Source organism: Rhinolophus hipposideros (assembly GCF_964194185.1).
Source record: "Rhinolophus hipposideros genome assembly, chromosome: 16".
Classification (NCBI taxonomy): Eukaryota; Metazoa; Chordata; class Mammalia; order Chiroptera; family Rhinolophidae; genus Rhinolophus; species Rhinolophus hipposideros.
The window spans coordinates 36,508,212-36,528,462 of NC_138062.1; the positions used below are offsets into that span (position 1 = coordinate 36,508,212).

The 20,251-nt window shown below is 37.5% G+C and overlaps 1 protein-coding gene across 11 annotated transcripts in view; it reads right to left on the reverse strand.

The window, feature by feature from the left end:
* The window catches only part of PALLD (palladin, cytoskeletal associated protein), a 375,682-nt gene that overhangs the window by 190,207 nt on the left and 165,224 nt on the right, over positions 1-20,251 (reverse strand). For all 11 annotated transcript variants that reach the window (XM_081075483.1, XM_081075482.1, XM_081075474.1 and 8 more), the window contains 5 exons: positions 17,598-17,664; positions 16,275-16,380; positions 13,758-13,832; positions 9,440-9,581; positions 8,901-8,924 (listed from right to left, as the gene is read on the reverse strand). In XM_081075483.1, the coding sequence (XP_080931609.1) occupies positions 8,901-8,924; positions 9,440-9,581; positions 13,758-13,832; positions 16,275-16,380; positions 17,598-17,664 (414 nt within the window). The remainder of the gene's footprint in view (positions 1-8,900; positions 8,925-9,439; positions 9,582-13,757; positions 13,833-16,274; positions 16,381-17,597; positions 17,665-20,251) is intronic.

Sequence of the window (20,251 nt, forward strand, 5' to 3'; positions counted from 1 at the left end):
CGAGGAGCTGGGCTCTGTGTCCTCTAAGCTACAAGTATCAAAATAGGATGTAAGCCATCGAAAGTATACTGAAAAGTGGAATCTGGAGATTAGAAATAGCTCCATTTAATTAGATTTGGTGGAGGGGTGGGGAACCTCACATTCTGGCTGCCCTCTGAAAAAATGGCTTCAGGCAGAGGTAGGTCACCTTTGTTTCTTCTCAGCAGATACTGCTGGGAGCCGTGAAGCCTTCTTAGTTTTAATCAGCACCTCCATGCAGCCACTGCCTCCATCTCCACACTGCTGCCCAGGGCTTGGTGCCCTCAGGAAAGGTCTTCTCTCAACCTTGGACTATTTACACCTCCAAAAGTGGCAGAGTTTCTGGAGACACTTAGAAGAATGCCTATTGCCAGTTGAATACCTGAGAATGCTTTACCTGTAAACACATAGTTCTGCATCTTGAAACCTACATTTAAAAACAGGATAAAATCTTATCTAACAGGGATGACATAAAGGGGTTTTGGAGCGATGACCTTGACAACTTTAGAGTTCCTCCTTATGCTGTCTACAATTGTGTGATTTTTTTTTTTTTTAAGTTATGCCATTGTAAGAAAACCTGCCCCTTCTAATCCAGAGGGCCCTTTTGAGCATAAAATGTTATCAACCCCCTCCACCCTTCCCCACCCAATTCACCCATGACTTTGAGGGTAAATTAAAAACCTTTAAGGTGACCATAAAGCCTTAAATAATGAGGCCTGTTTCTTGCTAGGTTACTTTTGTGCCTCTCACCTTCTTGCGGTCTGAGCTCTGGACTCAGTGGCTCCTAAAGAAGGCACATTCCTTTAAGTCTCTAAGCCCTCCTCCCAAAGGACTTAGCACTGTCCTACTCAGCTTCACATTTCCTCCCATCTAAACATCACTTTCTCAGAGAATCCTGTTTTGGTTACACTTTGTCAGATCTACCACCTAGGATGGCAAACTTCCCTGGGAGACATCTACCACAACTATAATGAAATAATCTGTTGTGTAATAGTGCCTGTCCCCTGATTAGAATAGCAGAAAGCAGAAAGCATTTGCTTTGCTCACGGCTGTACTCCCGGCATCTCTTACCAGGATCTCCATAGATACTTTTGAAAAAATGTATGGATGAAATTAAATTGAGGAGAAAAAGTAAACATGTGCTTTACAAAAAAAGACTGTTTTCTAAAGGAATTCTCAGTGAGACTGATTTTTCTCTAAGTTTCCTTGTGTGTTTCAATTGCGATTGATCAAAATTCATTTTACATGAATTTTCAGGAATACTTCGATTGCATAAAATAAAGTACATGCAAGCATAAAGTTAACGACCAAGTGAACACCTAGAGGTTACAGATTTACAGAACAAAGACAAAATAAAAAAGCATGGAGATATTCTTTTTTGTGCTCTTCAAGCATTGCTATGTCTCAGTGATATTTACCAGAAAAATTTTTAATCCAATGCCCTAAAGGTGTTCAGCTTTTCTTCTCTTGGAAAATGTCTTCCAAAAATGACAGTAGGCTCACATTTCATTGAGAGAACGGAGCATTATAGCCTGGATGGTTCTGACATTATGAACGTGAAGAAAGCCATGAGGAAATGAGATGAGCTAGGTTGTAATATTGAATTTTCATCTGGTAGCATCTTACTTAAACAAAGACCTTCAACACATCTGTAAAATACATTTCGGTGAGGAATGGAAATCAGGAAATGACTGCTTATGTCAAATAAAGGGAGTCAAAGGGTTACGTATTTGTTCTAAAAAAAAAAGTCTCCAGTATAAATGGAAAACTTTTAAATTATTTATGATGATAATTATGATCCATTTTAATTCAATTTTACTAAGTGAAAGATTTTTATTTGGGAGCATAAAATAAATTACTAAATTGGAAACTATTTTTGCTGGTGATAAATTCTGTTTTTTGTGGGTTTTTTTTCGTTGTTTTTTTTAAACGATTATCTAAAAAGTACTTAATCACATCAATAGCTCCCGAAGTCAACCCTGGTTCATTCAAGTTCTTGGACATACTAAACACTTGGTTAAATACAAAGAAAACCATTTTGTTTGTAGAAACTCATAAAAAGATGAGGCAGCAGGGAGGCAGACAACAAGGATACTATTACTATTACTTAGGGACTTATACTATTACTAAGTCCCTAAGTAATAAAGGGACATTTTCATAAATGCCTTCCTTCACAGTTTTTTGTTGTTGTTGTTGTTGGGGGTGTGGGTGGAAGAGTCCAGTCTAACTAAACAGAAATTCAGCTTTTACCTTCTACATCACATGGTTTGGCTCACACAACCGATAGCAAAGAACTGTGGGCTCAATCGAGAAGATTAGATGCAGAGTAATTAAATGTAAGGCTTGTATAAATTTTTATAATGGATTTTTTAAAATTGTGAACTGCATCATATATAGAGAACTATACTTAAAATGTACAGTTTGAGTAATCATGAAATGAACCCCTATGTACTCATTAAGTCTAAGAAATAGAATCTTACCAATATTTTAGAAATGTCCTGTATGCCTCCCCAATTGAATCTTCCTACTTCTGAGGTAATCATTCCTTTGTTTCTCGTTGTGTGCTTACCATGGATTCATGTAGCCTTCAAAAATTTGTTCTTTCGTTTTTAGAAAATTGAGTGACAAGCACACATCTTGTTGTGCAAAGAAAAGACAAACTTGTCTCTGTTAGACAAAAAGCTCCGAGGAACTATCTGGGGGCATCAAGTGGCTTCAATATCTCTGTAATTTTAGAAAAGCCCCGACAGAAGTAATCAATGGGCAAGGTCATGAATGATCCTGGGAAATATTAGGCTCAGCTTGGTGGGGAAATCTGGAGAGGCTAAGTGTGGACAAGAGATGGACAGACAGCAGGAACAGTTGGTAGAGTCTGTGTCTCCATACTTTTTCTCTAGTTCAACATGGCCAACTTCCAGATCTCAGCACAGGATCAAATCAGAACACTTCCATGGGGTGGAAGATGGGAGGGTGAAATGAGTGTTCTCAGCTGATCCAAGAGGCAATGCTTGGAGAGGAAAGCAGGACAAAGGAGAGGTAAGAATTTGGATGAAGCTTATGACCCTAGCATTCTGTCATCAAGGCAAAAGATGGAGCAGTGGAAATGAGCTTAGTGATGAAAGCACATGGTTCCAACATGGACTTTTCTCTGATTCCTGACACACAGCTGTTACCTTCCTCGGGGTTCCCTTTGCCTCTCACTTGTATTTGATCTCCTTTTTCTGGTACCCCACATCTTGTTCTTTCTGGATGAATTCTCTTGCTGTGGTGGAGCACATCCTGCATAAAGGGTGTGGAGGAAAATCTTTGAGACCTTGAAATCTGAAAAATCCTGACAAATCATCATATTGAACGGGTGTAGAATGCTTAGCTGGAGGTAATTCTACTTCAGAATTTTGAAGGCCTTGCTTCATTGTCTCTTTGTGTCTAGTATGACTGCTGAGAAGTCTTAAGTCATTCTGATCTTGTTAATTTGTATGTGACTTCATGTTTTCTCCCTGGGCAGTGGCACAATCATCTCCTTGTCCTGGATATTCTGAATTTCACAACAATGCAAACTGCTGTAGATTTATGTTCATACATCTTGCTCTCAGTGGGTCTTTTCAATCTGGAAATCGATATTCTTCAGTTTGGGGAACTTAAAAACATTGTTTCATCGATAATCTTTCCCCCTTCTTTGTTCTCTTCTCCAGAATCCCAATTATACATGTGTAGTCTATCTGGCAGGTTCTCTCAAGTCTCTGATTTTCTTTTCTCATATCGCTTCTCTCCATCTTTTTGGCTTACTCGAACATTTCGTCAACTTTTATTTCTGCTACCAACTTTTTCATTCCAAGAACTTTTTGTTTTCCAAGCATTCTTCCCCTCCTCCTCCCTTCTTATAGCTTTTTATTTTTACTTCTTGGATGCATTGATTTTCTTGTCCCTCAGAGGAGAGTGTTTTTTGTTTGTTTTTTACCTTTTCTTTTCTTTGCAAGTCTGTTTTATCCGAGTTGCTTTTTGGGGGAGTTGCTTGTCTTCTTACATATCATCCAAATAGAGATTTCTTTAGATGTCTTTCACCTCTTCTGATCTGAGATGGTTGTGAGTTGATTACAAGTTCTGAGCATGAGAGAGGAGCATGTCAACTTTGGCCTTCCCGTTACTGTAATCTAGATGGCCTCTTTGTTGGAGAAACTTCTATACCATCATGTATAGATTTTTTGTTTGTTTGTTTTTTTCTCTTGAGATGTTCAGGTTGCCCAGAAAAGAGTCCTTCAGTCTCTGCCAGGAGGAAAAGTTCACAGGCTAGCATTCTGGAAAGCTGTGCAGGAAGATGACTGGAAGTAGGAGCATTCATCATTTATAATTCTAAGAGTCTTTTGGTTTCCTTTTTGGTACACACTTAAATGGGTCTTTCTCTTCTCTCCCCAGAGATTGAACCAAACTGTTTTGGTTCATGGAATGCTAAGTGTCTCTGTATTTTATTTTATTTTTGTGGTGCTCCAAAGCAAAAGATCTACCTAACAGCTTCATTTGTTAAGCAGTTATTTCGGTCTTAACAAGTTAGCAACTGTATGAAAAAAGTACATATAAATGGAATGAAGAGAATTACTATTTGATTCCTAAATCACCACAATTGCTTACTAATGGATGTGTGCCTCTGCTGGGTTCTGCATAACCCGTTTTGGAATCAGATGGGACACAGCCAACCTAATTTCATGTTCCACATTGATTGTCATGTGGTACCTGCTTTTCATCACACACTCATTGAAAATTCAGTTTCACAAAATATGATGTCATAGAAAAGAATGTTGAAACTCTGAACTACTTCAAGCTAGTCGTTATGTCTATCAGATGTTGAGTAGCATGTGTTTGCAAATAGAACTTACAAACATTACAGTACCTCAGTTAGTTTGGCGTGGCACCCCAGGGCACCCCTTTGTCACACAGTTTGGGAACCACAGGTTTTATATAGTCCTCTTTTGTTTAACCCACAATCTAATCAGGACTTGCGTTAAGTTTTTAACTATGTACAATCTACTGGGATCTTAACAAACATCCTCTCCACTGCCCTCCTGCAACCTAGCACTTTGTTACATTTAACAAAGTATAATTTACTTCATATTCTGAATCACAGAATCAAAACATGGACTCGACTGTATAAGATCTAGGATAGTGGGGGGCATTGGTTAGCAGAGATTCATATTAAAAGTAGAAGGCACCAGACTTTTATATGTATAATTCCCCAACCACTAAGACACTTTTTATATTTTCAATTTTGCATGCCATTAGATAATGCTATAAAAGTAACTCCATACAATTTGTGGCTGTTTTCAGATGGTTAAGGGCCTGAGTATTAACAGCTGCCAAATGAGTCTTCTGCGCCCACTGCCCACCCTATTCCCCTAGACTAGTCTTTCAAGGACCCAATCCGTGAAAAGTCCGTATGTCAAAGAAGAGAGCCAGGGCAGGTAATATGACAAATGGATGTTGTTCTTAAGTAAGCTGACTAGCTATTAATTTACAAAACAGTCTGAAAAGACTTGTGATGCAAGCTGACTTCTGTCTAGACAGAGAAGGGAGTGTAAAACATATTAGACGGATACAACACAGTAGTGACAAGAAAAACCTGTTTCAGTCGCACAAATGCATTGGGAGGGAATCTGCTAGCTCCTTCTTTATCTAAATATCTGATCCCTAACGGAGCTACATCTAGGTAGTAGTGAATTTCAATTTTATTTCTAGAGTTTTTATAGATCTTACACATGAATGAGAAAAGGAAGGAGAGTAAAGAGAGACAAGAGATAAAAAGAACGAGGGAGAGACATGTAGAAACAGAGGAAGAGAGGGAGGGAAGATGGAAGAGAGGGGGAGATAGAGATGGAGAGATAGAGACAGAGAGAGAGAGAGAGAGAGAGAGAGAGAGAAAGAGAAAGAGAGATTGACTGAGAGCCAGACAGAGAGGACAGAGCAACAGTGAATATGTCAGAGGAAGGGAAGAAGGTAATAAAATCCAAATGCTTAAATATGTTCCTGAATTTCAAAGGCTATTTATGTTTTAGCATTTGGAAAACATCACTGGCCTAGTCCTATAAAATTTATCTCTTGCCTCAGATGTATTGTAGTCATGTCTGTTTTTCTCCTTCCCATGTAACAGTGGCTAAAAAACAACTATCAGGAAAGCTGGTTCCTACATACATTTTACATAGTTGAATAGTTCAGTGGTCTACTGGATCTAATAGCCAATCAGATCACTAAAGAAAACAGTTCAAAATATATTTTGTTTTTACCCCTTACAATGTCAGTGGTCAAATTCAAAATCAATATGAGGAAAACATTTGGCTACTAGTAAAAGAATCATAATCATACCTAGTTTTGTCAGGCATGTCAAAACATTGTTTAAATACAAATAGGTTTTAACATTTGCTTGTTCTGAAGTTCTTACTCATACCAATTCACCTAAGCAGTCACTTGTATAGTCATTCAGGTGTTTAAAGTTTTTGTTTAAAAGTTATGATCATGGATTTAATGCCACATGCCAGTGGTAGGTTTCCTGAAGCATAGCATTTTAATGCTCCACTACAAAAGAGAAAGGAGCCATTCTAATAATGTTGTGGTAAATATAATAGTGTCATGGAGAAATCATCAAAGGTCAGGGAAAACTAGTTGTATTTTGTTTTGAATAGCTCCTGAATATAGTACATGTTTTTTATTGACAGATTTGCTTAAAATATTACCCTTCCAAGAAATATTTGTTTTCGGCAAATGCTATTTTTGTGGTTGGAATAAAGGAGTCTGTTTTCTTAAATGCTTTCACATCTAACAAAAGGAAAAAGAAAATTCCATAGACATAAGAGAGGGGAAACTTTCTTATACAATGCTAGGGTATGTGGTTTCAAAGGAAGGTTTTCCGTATCTTCTCTTCATGATTTTGCCACATTACACCAAAAGGCAATTAAGTAAGTTCTAGAGGTCATATTAATCCAATGAAGTGACTGAGGGTCAATTTTATTAAATACTTCATAATCAAAACTATACTCTAGCAGCAAAACAGCAAACCATAACTGAAACAGGAGTAGATGTGGTGTGAGGTAAGGGGGGAAAGTGTGCAGGAGGGGAGATGCAGGAGATGTTTGTATTCTCCCTCCTTACCCAAATTTATTCCTTCTTTGCCAGTATATTAAGTGTTTACAACTTTCAAAGATGTACACACTCAAAAACTAAGCTATGTAGTTTCTAATCAGTGTTTTGAATTTTGCGGTGATGGTCAGTTTATGATTTTCCAACATACCATAGATCACGGGAGACATTTCATGAATCATCATCACCTCTGTAGGTGAGGACAATAACAAGATGATGAAAAAAAAGTTGCATGAATTCACACAGAATCCAAAATTGCAACACCCAAAACAGTCATAATCCATTCCAGTAGTACTGCTTTTAGAATTTTGGGCCCAAGGTTTTAATTTTATTTTTATATACAGCATCAGAAGACATAAATTGCTCTATAGATTTGCCCATATAAACTTTCTAGCAGATAAAAGGGTATTTGGTTCCTATTTTTCTTTTTCTTTCCTCCTTTATGTATGTAATTATGTGTGTATGTATGTATAGAAAATAGTAAATGCAAAAGCTATGCCCTAATTCCCCATAGGATTTCCATATTAGCTCTTGCAGTAGATTGAGTCTCAGCAGTTTCAAGTATCAGGGAACTAGCACTATGCAATTTTATACAAAGACATATCACAGACAAAATATGAAGTTGTATATTTCTATGGTTTGGAAAATGATTACAGTATTTGATGTGGTGACTGACACATTAAGTAGGGTGACATGCTCTAGTTGGAACTCACGACAAGAAGGCAGTAGATTAATTCCAGCTGTTCCCTAAGGATGTAACTCAGCATCCCTTAAAGCTTTGGATGCTAACAGGATCGCCCTCGGCTTTTAATGACCCAATACTTAGATGTGAAAGGTTCAGGACTGACTGCAATAAGCTGACCTGCAGTATCCCATGGAGAACCCTCAAGTTCCAAAGAAGGGAGAGAGCAAGGTCATGGCTCTGAGGGGACATATATGGCAGGATCTGCTTGATGCTGAAGCAGAGACACACATCTGTCTGTCTACCCTTTGGCAACAAGTGAAACTGGTGACTTTGATGACGAGAAAAATACAAAAGACAGTGGTCCCAAGGAGGACGTACTATGAAATACGTAGACAAAAAAATCCCGTTTCCTTTATATACGTCATTTCAGTCCCTGAGTAGTCATAAACATACAAGAAGTCTGAAGCACGAAAACAGTTGGACCCAGTGCTTCTGGATAACACAGCACTCTGATGAGGTCAAAAAACCTGGTAATTAAGTGAGATCCTAGGGCAAGATGACTTTCTTCATGCTTGTGGGATAGTAAAATTTTATGGCTTAGGGCACATAAATGAGAAATGCCTGGTGGTCAATGTTGCTTGTATTTCTGAGCTGCTCTCACGTGAGAGACATGTCTACGCTGGGGAGTCTAGCTGTTAGTGGGTTTTGGTCAGTAAAAGTATGCAGCAGATTGTTCTTTTCTACTGGAATTTTAGGAGGATGTTTTTTCATCATTAGCTTGGTTTGCTTTCTGAGTATAAAAGATTATATTTTAAAAAGCCATAAGTCACTGAGGTTGACCTCCTTGTCTGAATGGAACTTAATGTTTTACTAATAAAGAAGTTGATGTAAAATGCAGTGTACAGACCCCGTGATAAAGAAGATTTTGTCTTTAAGGAGGTTTCACATTTCCAGGGAACTGCAAAAACATTGTTCTGCTTATGGCTTTGAAACAGAAACAAAGAACTATTGAATTAAAACCCCAAAGATACATTACCAAAAAAAAAAAAGAAAAGAAAAGGAAAAAGCTTCTTACCAGGTTCAGCTGTAGACCTAGGTTCTGTTTGCCATATGAAAAAAAAGTAAATAAAAACACAGTATTAGAATCGGTTCCATTAATAATAAACCTACCTAACTTTTTCTATTATCTTATCTAGAACATGTCTGCAGAAATGTTGTAGACAAACTCCACAATACCAAAAAGATAAAGTGACAGATCAATTTATATTCCTATAAATATAGAAACTCAAGTTCCAGTAACAATCTAAACCGCCAATCATAGGTCTTATAGGAGGCTTGTGAGCCTCCTAAAATCATTTGCCCAACTTTGAGTTCAAATGTATATGTACATTTCTTTTTCTGAAGAAAGAATATATAATTTTCATTAGAGTTTCAAAGGGCTCCACAGGGGAGCAGCCCAGCTTTAATTTACTCAACCCCTCATATATGCAGATTGTCTCCTCTCACCTCTCTTTGCAGATAGAAATCAATTCATTTGAATGACTAAACCCTTCTTGGTTTTTCTGAAGCTTGAGAGAAGACATGGTTGGATTGGGAGAATGGGCCTCTCCTTACTTTTCTGTAGAATTCTGAAGTCTGGAGAGTCCTGGATTTCACTGCCTTGTCGGAACCACTTGACTTGCAATGGGGGCGCTCCCCGGACCCTGCACTCCAGAACCACCACCTGGCCTTCTGATGCTGCTATGTTTTGCAGTTCCTGATTCAAGGAAAACACTGTCCATCAGACTTTGGTGTGTTCTTACACAATTTCACAACAGAGAATAAAACTTCCAAATTTTGGAGAGAAAAAAAAGACGCAAAACTTGCATCATAAAAAAATTACCACTACCTCAGGTCAGAATAACCACCTTTAAATCCATTGACCATCAGCTTTTCATAATCTCCATGCAATGAAATTAGTAAGGTTTACCAAGGGCCTGTAGAAATTTTGGGCCTGTCTGCAAATCTATTGATTCTTGTACTTATGGAATTTTATGGTAACAACTGTTCCCTTTCTTTATCTACATTTAAGAGTAAGCTGGTGGAACAAACTTCTTAAAACAATTACACACCATACGAACGTGGATTCCTATGAAAACCAGACAGGGAGAGAGGTCAAAAAGACCTACATTTGTTTTCACTTGCACCAACATTTTCATGTACTCCCCGACCACCTATGTCAAGTTTATTAAGGAGTTTTAGTATTTTCTCATTTTAAAGTTCTGAGTAAAATAACAAAACATGCAGCATGTCTCCTTTCTTGAACTTCATTTCCTCTTCCCTTGCTATTATCCTTGTTGCCCCCCACCTGTTCCAACAGCAGACCAATAAATTTTTACAATCCAACCAATTAGAAATTAATTTGGCCTCATAGATGCAAAGGGGTACAGCTTTTATACTTGTCTTTAAACATCAAAAGATTAATAGTTCCCTTACATATCCATCCTTCCCTTCCTTCCTCCTCCTGGATTATTTAGCAAGAAGGCCTACTTATTACACTTCTTGACTGTTTAAACTTCTGAGGCTGGAGTATTGGATCTCATATACGTTATGCGGAACTCTTAAAAATGCGGAACTCTTAAAACAATTCAACTATGGAAAAGTAATTCATCTCTACCTAGATCAAAAGCAAACAAATTCACATTAGGAAGTGTGTGTTTGTTTTCTTGGTTTGTTTGTGCTGTTGTGTTTTCATTATCTGAAAAGATAACAAGGCTGTGCTGGGAAAAACAAATCCTGCAGCAAATGGCCTTTGGTGCTAAAGCTCCTGTGGAAATTCTGAAAGTTGATGATGTTGGCAGAACTCTAAAATTCTAACATGACGTGTGAAGTCTGCGAAGGCATTTGGTAGGACTCTGGTGGTTAAGAACGTCATCAAGTAAAAATGTTAAGGTAATTAGCTGCTTCTGACCACCTTCTTTCTCCTTCCTTATCCTTAAACATAGAAAGCGTCTGGTTTTAAATTGACTTTTACTTTATGATTGGGTCCAGAAAGCTAAATTAATGGGTCAGAGCAGGAAAAGAGTCGCTCATGGGGCCTGGCTTGTGTGGATTAATTATTAAACGCCTCCAGGCTTGTCCAGGAAGCCATTCATGGTAGATTACAAGCGGTACACAAATATTTTCATGTGTGAGCTTACAGGCACCAAAGGAGTCTCTGATTTATTCCTAGAATTACACGTTTTGTTCAAATGTTAGAAAGTCAGCAATGCAGGAAACAGGTACATGCCAAAGATTTTAGGCACTCAAAACTTCATAGTTATTCCAAGATTACAATTTGGCTCCTCGAGCGGCAAATTTTTTTATCTTGGCAAAAGCCACAGCTAAACACAGTTAGCCATTAGGAGAACCTGCAGGAACATAGAGAAGCACTGTAGGAGACAGGCAACCTTTAGAGGCGGCATCTGGCAATCTGGATCATCCATTCAGGGTAGGATTTGGCATCCCTGGGTGTTTTAGTGTCCACCTAAGGGTATCTCTTGGCATACATCAAATCCACATGATATTGCCATCCCTTAGTGGGGTCAAACTGTTAGGGAAGGAATGCCACATTAGGTAGTTGTTCTCCTGTCCTGTGTGCCCAACTCCCTATAGCCCATACCAGCTCTGCTGCCCCAGCTAAGTCTGCAGGTAGAAGCACTGGTTTGTCTCTGACCAGCTGTGAAACTTGGGAATCTTTCCCAGAATAGTATGAGAAAATAGATGGAAACGCCCCTCGGACTGGCAGAGCCCACCTACCACCCACTGTCAACCATCATGCCCAAGAGAAAGGCCAAGGAAGATGCTAAAGCTGAGAAAGCAAAGGCTCGCCTGAGTTACAGAGATGGGTAGATTTATTTTCTAAATCTGCCCCTCCAATAACCATAGTTCAGGCCCACAAAGGACCCAGTGAAGCATGGAGAGAAGCTGCCCAAAGGGGAAAAGGGGAAAGGGAAAGAAAAGCAGATGCAAGCAAAGAAGGCAACAACCCTGCAGAAAACAGATGTTCCACAGTCCAGACACAGAAAGTGGAGGGGCTGGTGACGCCCAGTGAGGTATGCTCTGGGCTTCCTGTCATTCAACAGTTGAGATTTTTAAAAATCAACTTCAGTAAAAATGTAGAATTTTGTTTTACATTACTTTTTACTAAGCTACATAGAATGCTACGTAGTTTTCTTTTGGAGAAGGGGAAATCACCACTAATAGAATGTCTTCATCTTAGGAGCTGGACTGCAGTGGATGAAACACAGTTTTGTGTCTCTTGTGTGAGAATTTCTCCTGGTGCCCAGGAGGAATTCTGTAACATTTCCACATGCCAGGCCACTGTGGTGAAGCCCTGTGGGGAGGGAAAGCACAATCTTACATCCTCTTTTCCTCCCCTGATGTCACCAGCAAGAACTTCATTTGCTTAAACCAAGAGACGCCTTGGGCACCCCCAAAATCAACTGTGTCCTGGACAATACTATGTCCGGTAACACAGACTTTCTGGCTATGGTCTCCAGAAGCTGCTTGTGAAAATCTTTCAAACTACATGTAAACATGAAGCGTCCACCTCTCTGCAAACGTTTACTGTTTTGAGCATCAAAGGACGACTTCATTGGCCATTGCAGTGACACTGATTTGGGGAGGCTTTCATATGACTTTTTTTTGGGGGGGGGGGGTCATTTATCCAAAATGGGACTTTCAAAGGGGTTATCAGCTGTTATAATTTGTTCCCTGTGTCCTCTGTTTATGAAAAGATCTTTACTAAAGCTGGATACAGGCTGGCTTAGAAAAAAAATTAATTCCCTACACAAACATCATTAAGATGCTCTCTTTCTACTGCCTCGCAGAAGTTTTATAGATTTGCTTATCATATTTGTCTTTAGTTTACTTGGAATTAATTTTTGTGAAAATACCTTAGGTAGGAGTCTGATATTTTTCACCTCTGCTGAAGAACTCATTCTTCTACCCAGTGGTCTGTAGGTTTCTGTGGGAACTGGAGAATCTGCAGGCTCTATGCTGATTACCTGTCAATTTGTCTAGCCTTGTGCCAGCTGGATACTATCCTAATGCTACACCTTCAGAAAGTCTTGATATCTCAGAGGACACAACCCACCCCTTCCCTAACACCACCTTATTTTTTTTCTTCCAGAGTCTTCCCGCTGTTCTTAGCCATGCTTTTCTTCCACTAGATTTTTAGAATCAAATTGCAAAGTTCAATATCAAAAAAGTTAATAAAAACAAGAAAACAGTTGGAATTTTAGCTATATTTGCATTCAATTTATAGATTAATCTAGGAGTCATGACTTCTTTACAGTCCATAATCATGGTACACATCTTGATTTATTTTTGACTTTTTTTTTAAATTTTGGTTTCAGGTGTACAAAACAATGTAATAGACATTTACACCCCTCACAAAGTGGTAACTCCCCTCCCCATTTGTGATTTTAAATGTCTTTCAATAAAGTTTTATAATTCTCTCCAAAGAAAGGGAGGTGGGGAGAAGAAATGCCAAATGGAACCATTCCTGATTTCAGCAGCTGACCAATGAAATGAATTTCATTTAGCATGGCCATGAAAAATACCAACTTAGAATAAATTGAAAATCAGTCATTTAAAACAAAAACAAAATTTTCTATAAAACCTGTCAGTTATCCCAAGCAATTACCTACTCAGAATTTTGTCATTTTTTTTCCTACCTATCTTGGCTTTCCCACTCTATTTAGAGCTCTAGTAGGTCACTGACAAGATTATAGTCACAAGATTATAGTCACATAGCAACTGTTCAATAAATATCTACTTAGTCCCAAAGGTAATCATGATAGTCAGCCTACCGATCTGTTTGTTTTAATTTTTAAAGACTACTACACGAAGCCAAATGGAATTGAAGCACGAAAGCAAATACAGAAAATGAGATCTGCAGATGTCAGACCTTTGTAAAAACAGGAGGAAAGTAGGCAGAAGTGGTTCCATCAGGTCTGCAGAGATACGAGGTTGGACTGTGAACCTGGAAAAGCAGAGACACATGGATCAAATTCCAAATATATACATTGCTGAAAAGATGGGCGAAAGAAACCTTTCATTATTAAGATCGCTCCACGTGGATGAAACGAGTGAATGAGAGTATCTCCATATATCATTTTGCTGATCTATTCTTACAGCACAGACATTGTCTGCTTCCTTATTTCACATCTGTTACTCGTCTCTGTTCAAAAGCACATACAAGGTAAAAGTCCCCTGGTTCCTTAGGGATTCATGAGCTTTTAAATGTTATCACCAAATGGATTTGTGTGGGAGGGACTTCCACAGGGGTATTTTTAAAAGCTCTCCCAGACATCATATTTTATCTTTAAAATATAGTTTAGATTCCCTAAATAAAATGCACAAGTTACCAGCAGTGGAGGGTAAATTACCAAACATCTACCTATCTTATTTTTAATTTGTATTCTTTTTTGATATAGGCATATAGGAAATGAAGAAAAAAAAGGAATATATTATTTTTTTTCTTGATGTGCAAAAAACAAAGGGGCTGAAATATTTACTGAAAGGCATTCATCTCTGGAGAAAGATAAGGATTTCATAGTGAATGGACAATATTTCTCTGTGTACAGTCTTTTATTTTCAAATAGTCTGGATTTATTATTCACTTCTGTATCAGCGATTACTAGTTTTTTAACCTAAGATGATGATAATCTGATACAATGTGTCTAAATTTTCCACATGACATCATCAAAGATGTTGGCAGAGTTATACAGATGCATGGATGGTAATGGGACTTATTCATTATCCTTGTAAGACTTGTTCTAGGCTTGTTATTCAGGAGGCCTGGGTCTTACTTTTCACTGTCTTTTTATGTCCAAAGAATGTATGAACACTTATATAGTATTTAGTCTGTGCCAGGCACTATTCTAAGTGTTACATGGAGATTAACTCACTGAATCCTCATGACAATCCTGTGAGATAGATGGTTATTATTTTCATTTTACAGATAAAGAAAAGTAGGCACCGAGAAGTTATAACACTTGCTCAAGGTCTCTTAGTTCGTAGGTGGTGGAGCTGGGATTCAAGTCGAGGCAGGATGAATCCAGAGACTTAACCTTCATGTTCTTTGCCAACATACAATAAAGCAGTGGAATTTCTCTGAGTACTTCATTCTCCCAATGATACAAGTGGGATATATTACTTTCCATTCAGTGTTACTATCACATTTCAACCATTTTAAAATGTACTGTTTACATCATTATAGCATTTACATATTTAGATGCATGCGTATCTTTCTGCTTTTATGCTTTTGTGTTACACCTTAATGTATTCTATCGTATTCAAGAAGTGTTTCATGTGTATTAATTCCTGTTTCCCATGTATAGTTTATACACTCTTTGGGAATGGAGAGGGTGACATGTACTTTTTTTTCCACCATGAAATTCCTAGCACAGTGCTCAGCATTCATTAACTAGTTATCAACACTTACATATCAAACACCCCCCCAAAATCCATTGATTTAATCAGAAAATTTCTATAAATTCCACTCTAGGGGTTTTGATGCAATATCAACTATATATGCTATTCCCAAATAACTTACCCTGGTTGGTTCTTTTCAACTTTCTGAACTCAAACATCTTTACTGGATGCATATTCTACATACCACAGAGTATATGACACACATTATTTACCAAAATACCTATGAATGAGCAATAGATAGAGGGCCTGGTGATGCTCACAAAATACACTTAACATCCTCCTGAGTTAGGAATCAGTTTACAGTTCAAGCCTTTGGTGACTGCTGTATTTCAAGGTACTCTTCATAGCAGAAAGGCAAAGTAACATATTTGGGTTAGAGACATTTAGATTTTAATATTTTTCACTATTTTTTTAAACTTCATGTTGCTTGTGTTTACAAAATAAACTCATTACAATTTCTTCCCCATAGTTTGTACTGTTGTCCTTTCTTGGACAAAGCAGTCTTACAGTGAAATAAAAGGATAAAAATGCATGGTGTAGTCAAGGAACTTGAACTGTTTTTTTCTTTTTATCTGTTTAGCGCTTAGAGGATGGGAAAACTTTTGTTGGTATGTGGACTTCTCTTGTCTTCTCATTTGTTGGAATGAGCTAATGTATGTGGCTAAACAGAAGGAAGCACATATGGGGGAGAATAATCAAACAGTCAATAGCTAAAACAGATAGCTTTTTATCAGATTGTTGGCTATTAGCGAAGTTCCGAAGGGAAATACAGATTTTGACTAACTGGTGGTGTGGCTTCCATTAAAGATTCTTTTTAGTGGATTAAAATGAAGAACTTCACTGACCATTTTCTTTTCTCCCAATTGTGTTTCCACTTGGAAATGATTCCAAGGGTGTGCACTAGTTGAACTGAAAGCTATATTCTTTAAACCAAGAAGTTTGCTAATGAGCTTGACTCCGTATGGGTGCTGGTCCAAGACACACTTACCTGTTGAACAGGAACAGATAATGGCTGAATCACAGCTGTGGTCACTCCAGTCTTTGGAGATGATGATCCTATTGTCAGGGAAACAGAAGTTGTTTTCTTTTGAGCTCTGGAAAATAGGGAGGCACGTGTTCAGTCAGAATTTTTTTTTTTTTTAAAGCAGGAATTATTCTTTAAAACATTTCCACAGAACAGCCCTGTTTCTTTTTGTGTACTTAATCCACTTCAACTATAAGTGCTCCAGAAACGGGAACAGTCAGGATAGCTCTAGTCAGTATATGCATAGAATGGACCGAATGGATATTAGTGAAGTAAACACATTGGTAGAATAAAAGTCACTGTATGTCACACAGCTATTATCAGAGAACCTCAAGTACTGAACTTAAAAATCTTAAAAGAAAATACTTAGAAAAAGTCCAATCTTTAGCAGTAAGCAGATATTGGAAATCTTTAGGATTGGGGTTCTATATTTAATTCAAAGTTCGGGCTGTCTATTTTAAGTCTAGCAGCTCTTTTTTGTTCTGGTTTCTTATTTTGTTGAGAGTGTCCTGGAAGTTTTGTCTTTTCTTAGAGCATAAAAGTGAGGTGTAGAGAAAGGTTAAGAACAGTTGGTTTCTAGGCCCAGTTCTGCTAAGCTGCTGGCCAAGTAATCTCAGGCAAGTCATGCAACTTCACTAAGATGAAAGGCACGAGAGCACATAGGTGATTTTATTAAGGTCCCGTTAGCATTACTATTTGGTGATTAATGCTGAATGGATATCATTGTTACGTATATACTACGTAGCATGTCAAAGGAATTTATTATCACAGTGTCAGTATTTATAGAGTTTTCCATAAAATCTAGCAGGTTTTATTTTAGTATTGCAAAATATTAAGATATTAACATTTTACTAATAATCCATGTCTTTGTAGGAAGAACTACACTTTGATGGATTTTCATGACAACATCTAACTGGAAATAGACTTTATCCAAATAGAAACCTCTTTCTTGCCCAATAAGATATTTTCCAATTTGTGTAAATAAATTGATCCTCATTTACATTTTCACATGAATTTTCTCTCAATGGGACCATTCTTTTTATATATTTATAAATGGTTAGTTGTCTTTGAAATTAACATTGTATATGGTTAGATTTTGGCGTATCAATGATGAAATGCAGACTTCAAGTTCAAATTCATATGTTAAAAATTGTGGTTCAAGTAGTGATCTTTGATTAATATCAGTTGACCTCTTCCTTCAGAGCAAAACACACGTATCTTCATACCCCAACAATTCTGCTAACATTCTTTGCTATAACTGATATTAAAAGAATCATAGGTACTTACTGTGGCATAGCTCCAGGTTTTGATTTGAAAGCTAAATTTTCACTGTCAGAATCTGATGAACTGGCACCTGAGTCAAAAATAATGATAAAGTTAAGATGTAAGTGGTATCTATAAATTGCTTCAAAGAGTCATGTTCTTCATTCTTTTTTTTTTTTAAATTTATTGGGGTGACAATTGTTAGTAAATTTACATTGATTTCAGGTGTACAATTCTGTATTACATCGTCTATAAATCCCATTGTGTGTTCACCACCCAGAGTCAGTTCTCCTTCCATCACCATATATTTGATCCCCTTTACCCTCATCACCCACCCCCCACCCCCTTACCCTCTGGTAACCACTAAATTATTGTCTGTATCTATGAGTTTTTGTTTCTCATTTGTTTGTCTTGTTCTTTTTGGTTTATATACCACATATCAGTGAAATCATAGGGTTCTCTGCTTTTTCTGTCTGACTTATTTCACTTAGCATTATACTCTCAAGATCCATCCATGTTGTCACAAATGCTCCTATATATGTTCTACATTCTTAAACAACAACATATAGAGTCTTATTTTGAAATAGAGAATGGTTCAGACCAGTTTTACTTGGACTCTGTCTTTCAAAAATCATTTTTAAAAAAGGAACTATGAAAACTTTCTTCAAAGCAACATGGTTTTAACGCCAGATTATTAGTTTCATTTCTATCAATGGCTGTTATCACAACCATATTTTTTAATGGCTTATAAACTATGAAATGAATTTGTGTATGTCTGTGTGCAAAACATCCATCATTTTAAACTTTAAACCTTTCCTAGGAGATTACTTTCCCAGGTGTGGATTATTAATATCTTCATTACTCATTAATTAGGAAATGCTTTCTGACTCTTTGATAAACTAGAACATGTCAGTGGCTTCATTCTTGAATGAGAGGGTCTCTGGTTTTGGATCATGTCTCTCCAAATTCATTTGCCTCATTACTGTTCTGGAATTAAGGGTCAGATTATTAGTTAAAATGCAAACTGGTCTCACATTTTAGGTCTATGGCCATACCCCTCTGAACGTGCCCGATCTTGTCTGTTCTCACATTTTAATGCTTACGTATTTTGTGAAAAGAGATTTTAAATGACATTTAAAATAACGGTGATGGTTAGAAGTATATTCTTGATATTTCTTTTATGAAACATTGAACTTGATCTAAATTATCTATTGAAAAATATTTTAATATAAAATAATACATGCTTACAGAAAAGGAACCAAATAGCACAGAATTGTGTGATAGAATTGTAAAAACCAGTGGATACTTTCTCTAATGCCATTCAGCACATGTTAACAGTCTGGTATGTATATTTCAGATAAATTTCATGTATCAACATACATATATTTATGTACATATTTACACAAATGGAATCACACTATATGTACTCTTTGCAATTAGTTATTTTTGCCTATCAGTACATTTAGAAAACATGCATTTACTTCATTCTCTTGGATGGCTGCCTAGTGTTCCTGCCCGTGACTATAATATGTTTCTCTAGCCTTTATTGATGTTGAAACAATCATGTTTAGGTAACTCTGCTGGAATGTTGGCTGTCCCTTCCTATTTATTTCTATAACTACCACCTAGTGTAGGCTTTCTTCACCTGGTTCCTGGACTACCACAATAGAGTCTTATCTTGTCTTCCCATCTCTCAAATTTGTCTTCAACCTATGTCAGATTAATTTTCCTATCTTCTAGAACCTCCTGCACTTCCACATCACACAACCCCGATCCAGAGAGTTGAACATACTCCCTGGTGTATATACTCCGTTAGGTAATGGGAACACAACAGTAAACACACACACACACACACAGTCTTTGGGGAGATTACATTCTTTGGAGAACACAGACAATAGACAAGGCAAGTAAATATGTGATATGGTGGTAAATGAAATGGAAAAATATAAAGCAGGATAGGGACATTGGGGTGATGGGAATGCAGAGGGATGCAATTTTAAGCAAGGTGGCAAGGAAGGCTCCACCAAGTTGGAGACTTTAAATAAAGATCCAAAGATGGTAAGAGCTTTCCCTTCTTGGTCTTTTCCATGATTGTACCTTTAGTTATATTATTTGGATTTGTAGGAAGCTCTTACCCAGTCTTTTCTTGATATTTTATCTTTTAAGATCAGCCCACTTATTTTTCTGTGTTCTGTCTTCTCTGAACTCCCAGTCTTCTTGTTTACGCTACTCATATCACTTATAATGTCACATGTGCTAGAAAATTATAAGTTCTTTGAGAACTGAAGTGGTGTTAAGAAGGGAACTGTCAATTTTTGAGTACTTACTATTTGCCTGGCAGTCTGCTCCGTGTTTTACAGCATTTAATCATAATAATGAACCTCACTCAGAAGTGAGTTATATCCAATTACAGATAAGAAAATTGAAGAACCAAGAGGTTAAGCAATTTGCATAAGTCACATAACCAGAAAGCATTGGTGTCAAGATTTGCACTCATGTCTTTTGAACTCATGGCCCATGACCTCCCCCATACCCTACGACCTTCATGTGCTGTGCGTGCCTGCACTCCTCCTTAGCTTCATGCCTTGCTCACGGCAGGCCTTTTACTTCTCACCAGGATGAATAAATGGGACTATTGAATTCCAAAGCTTGTTTGGGGACAGGGAGTGAGTGGACTG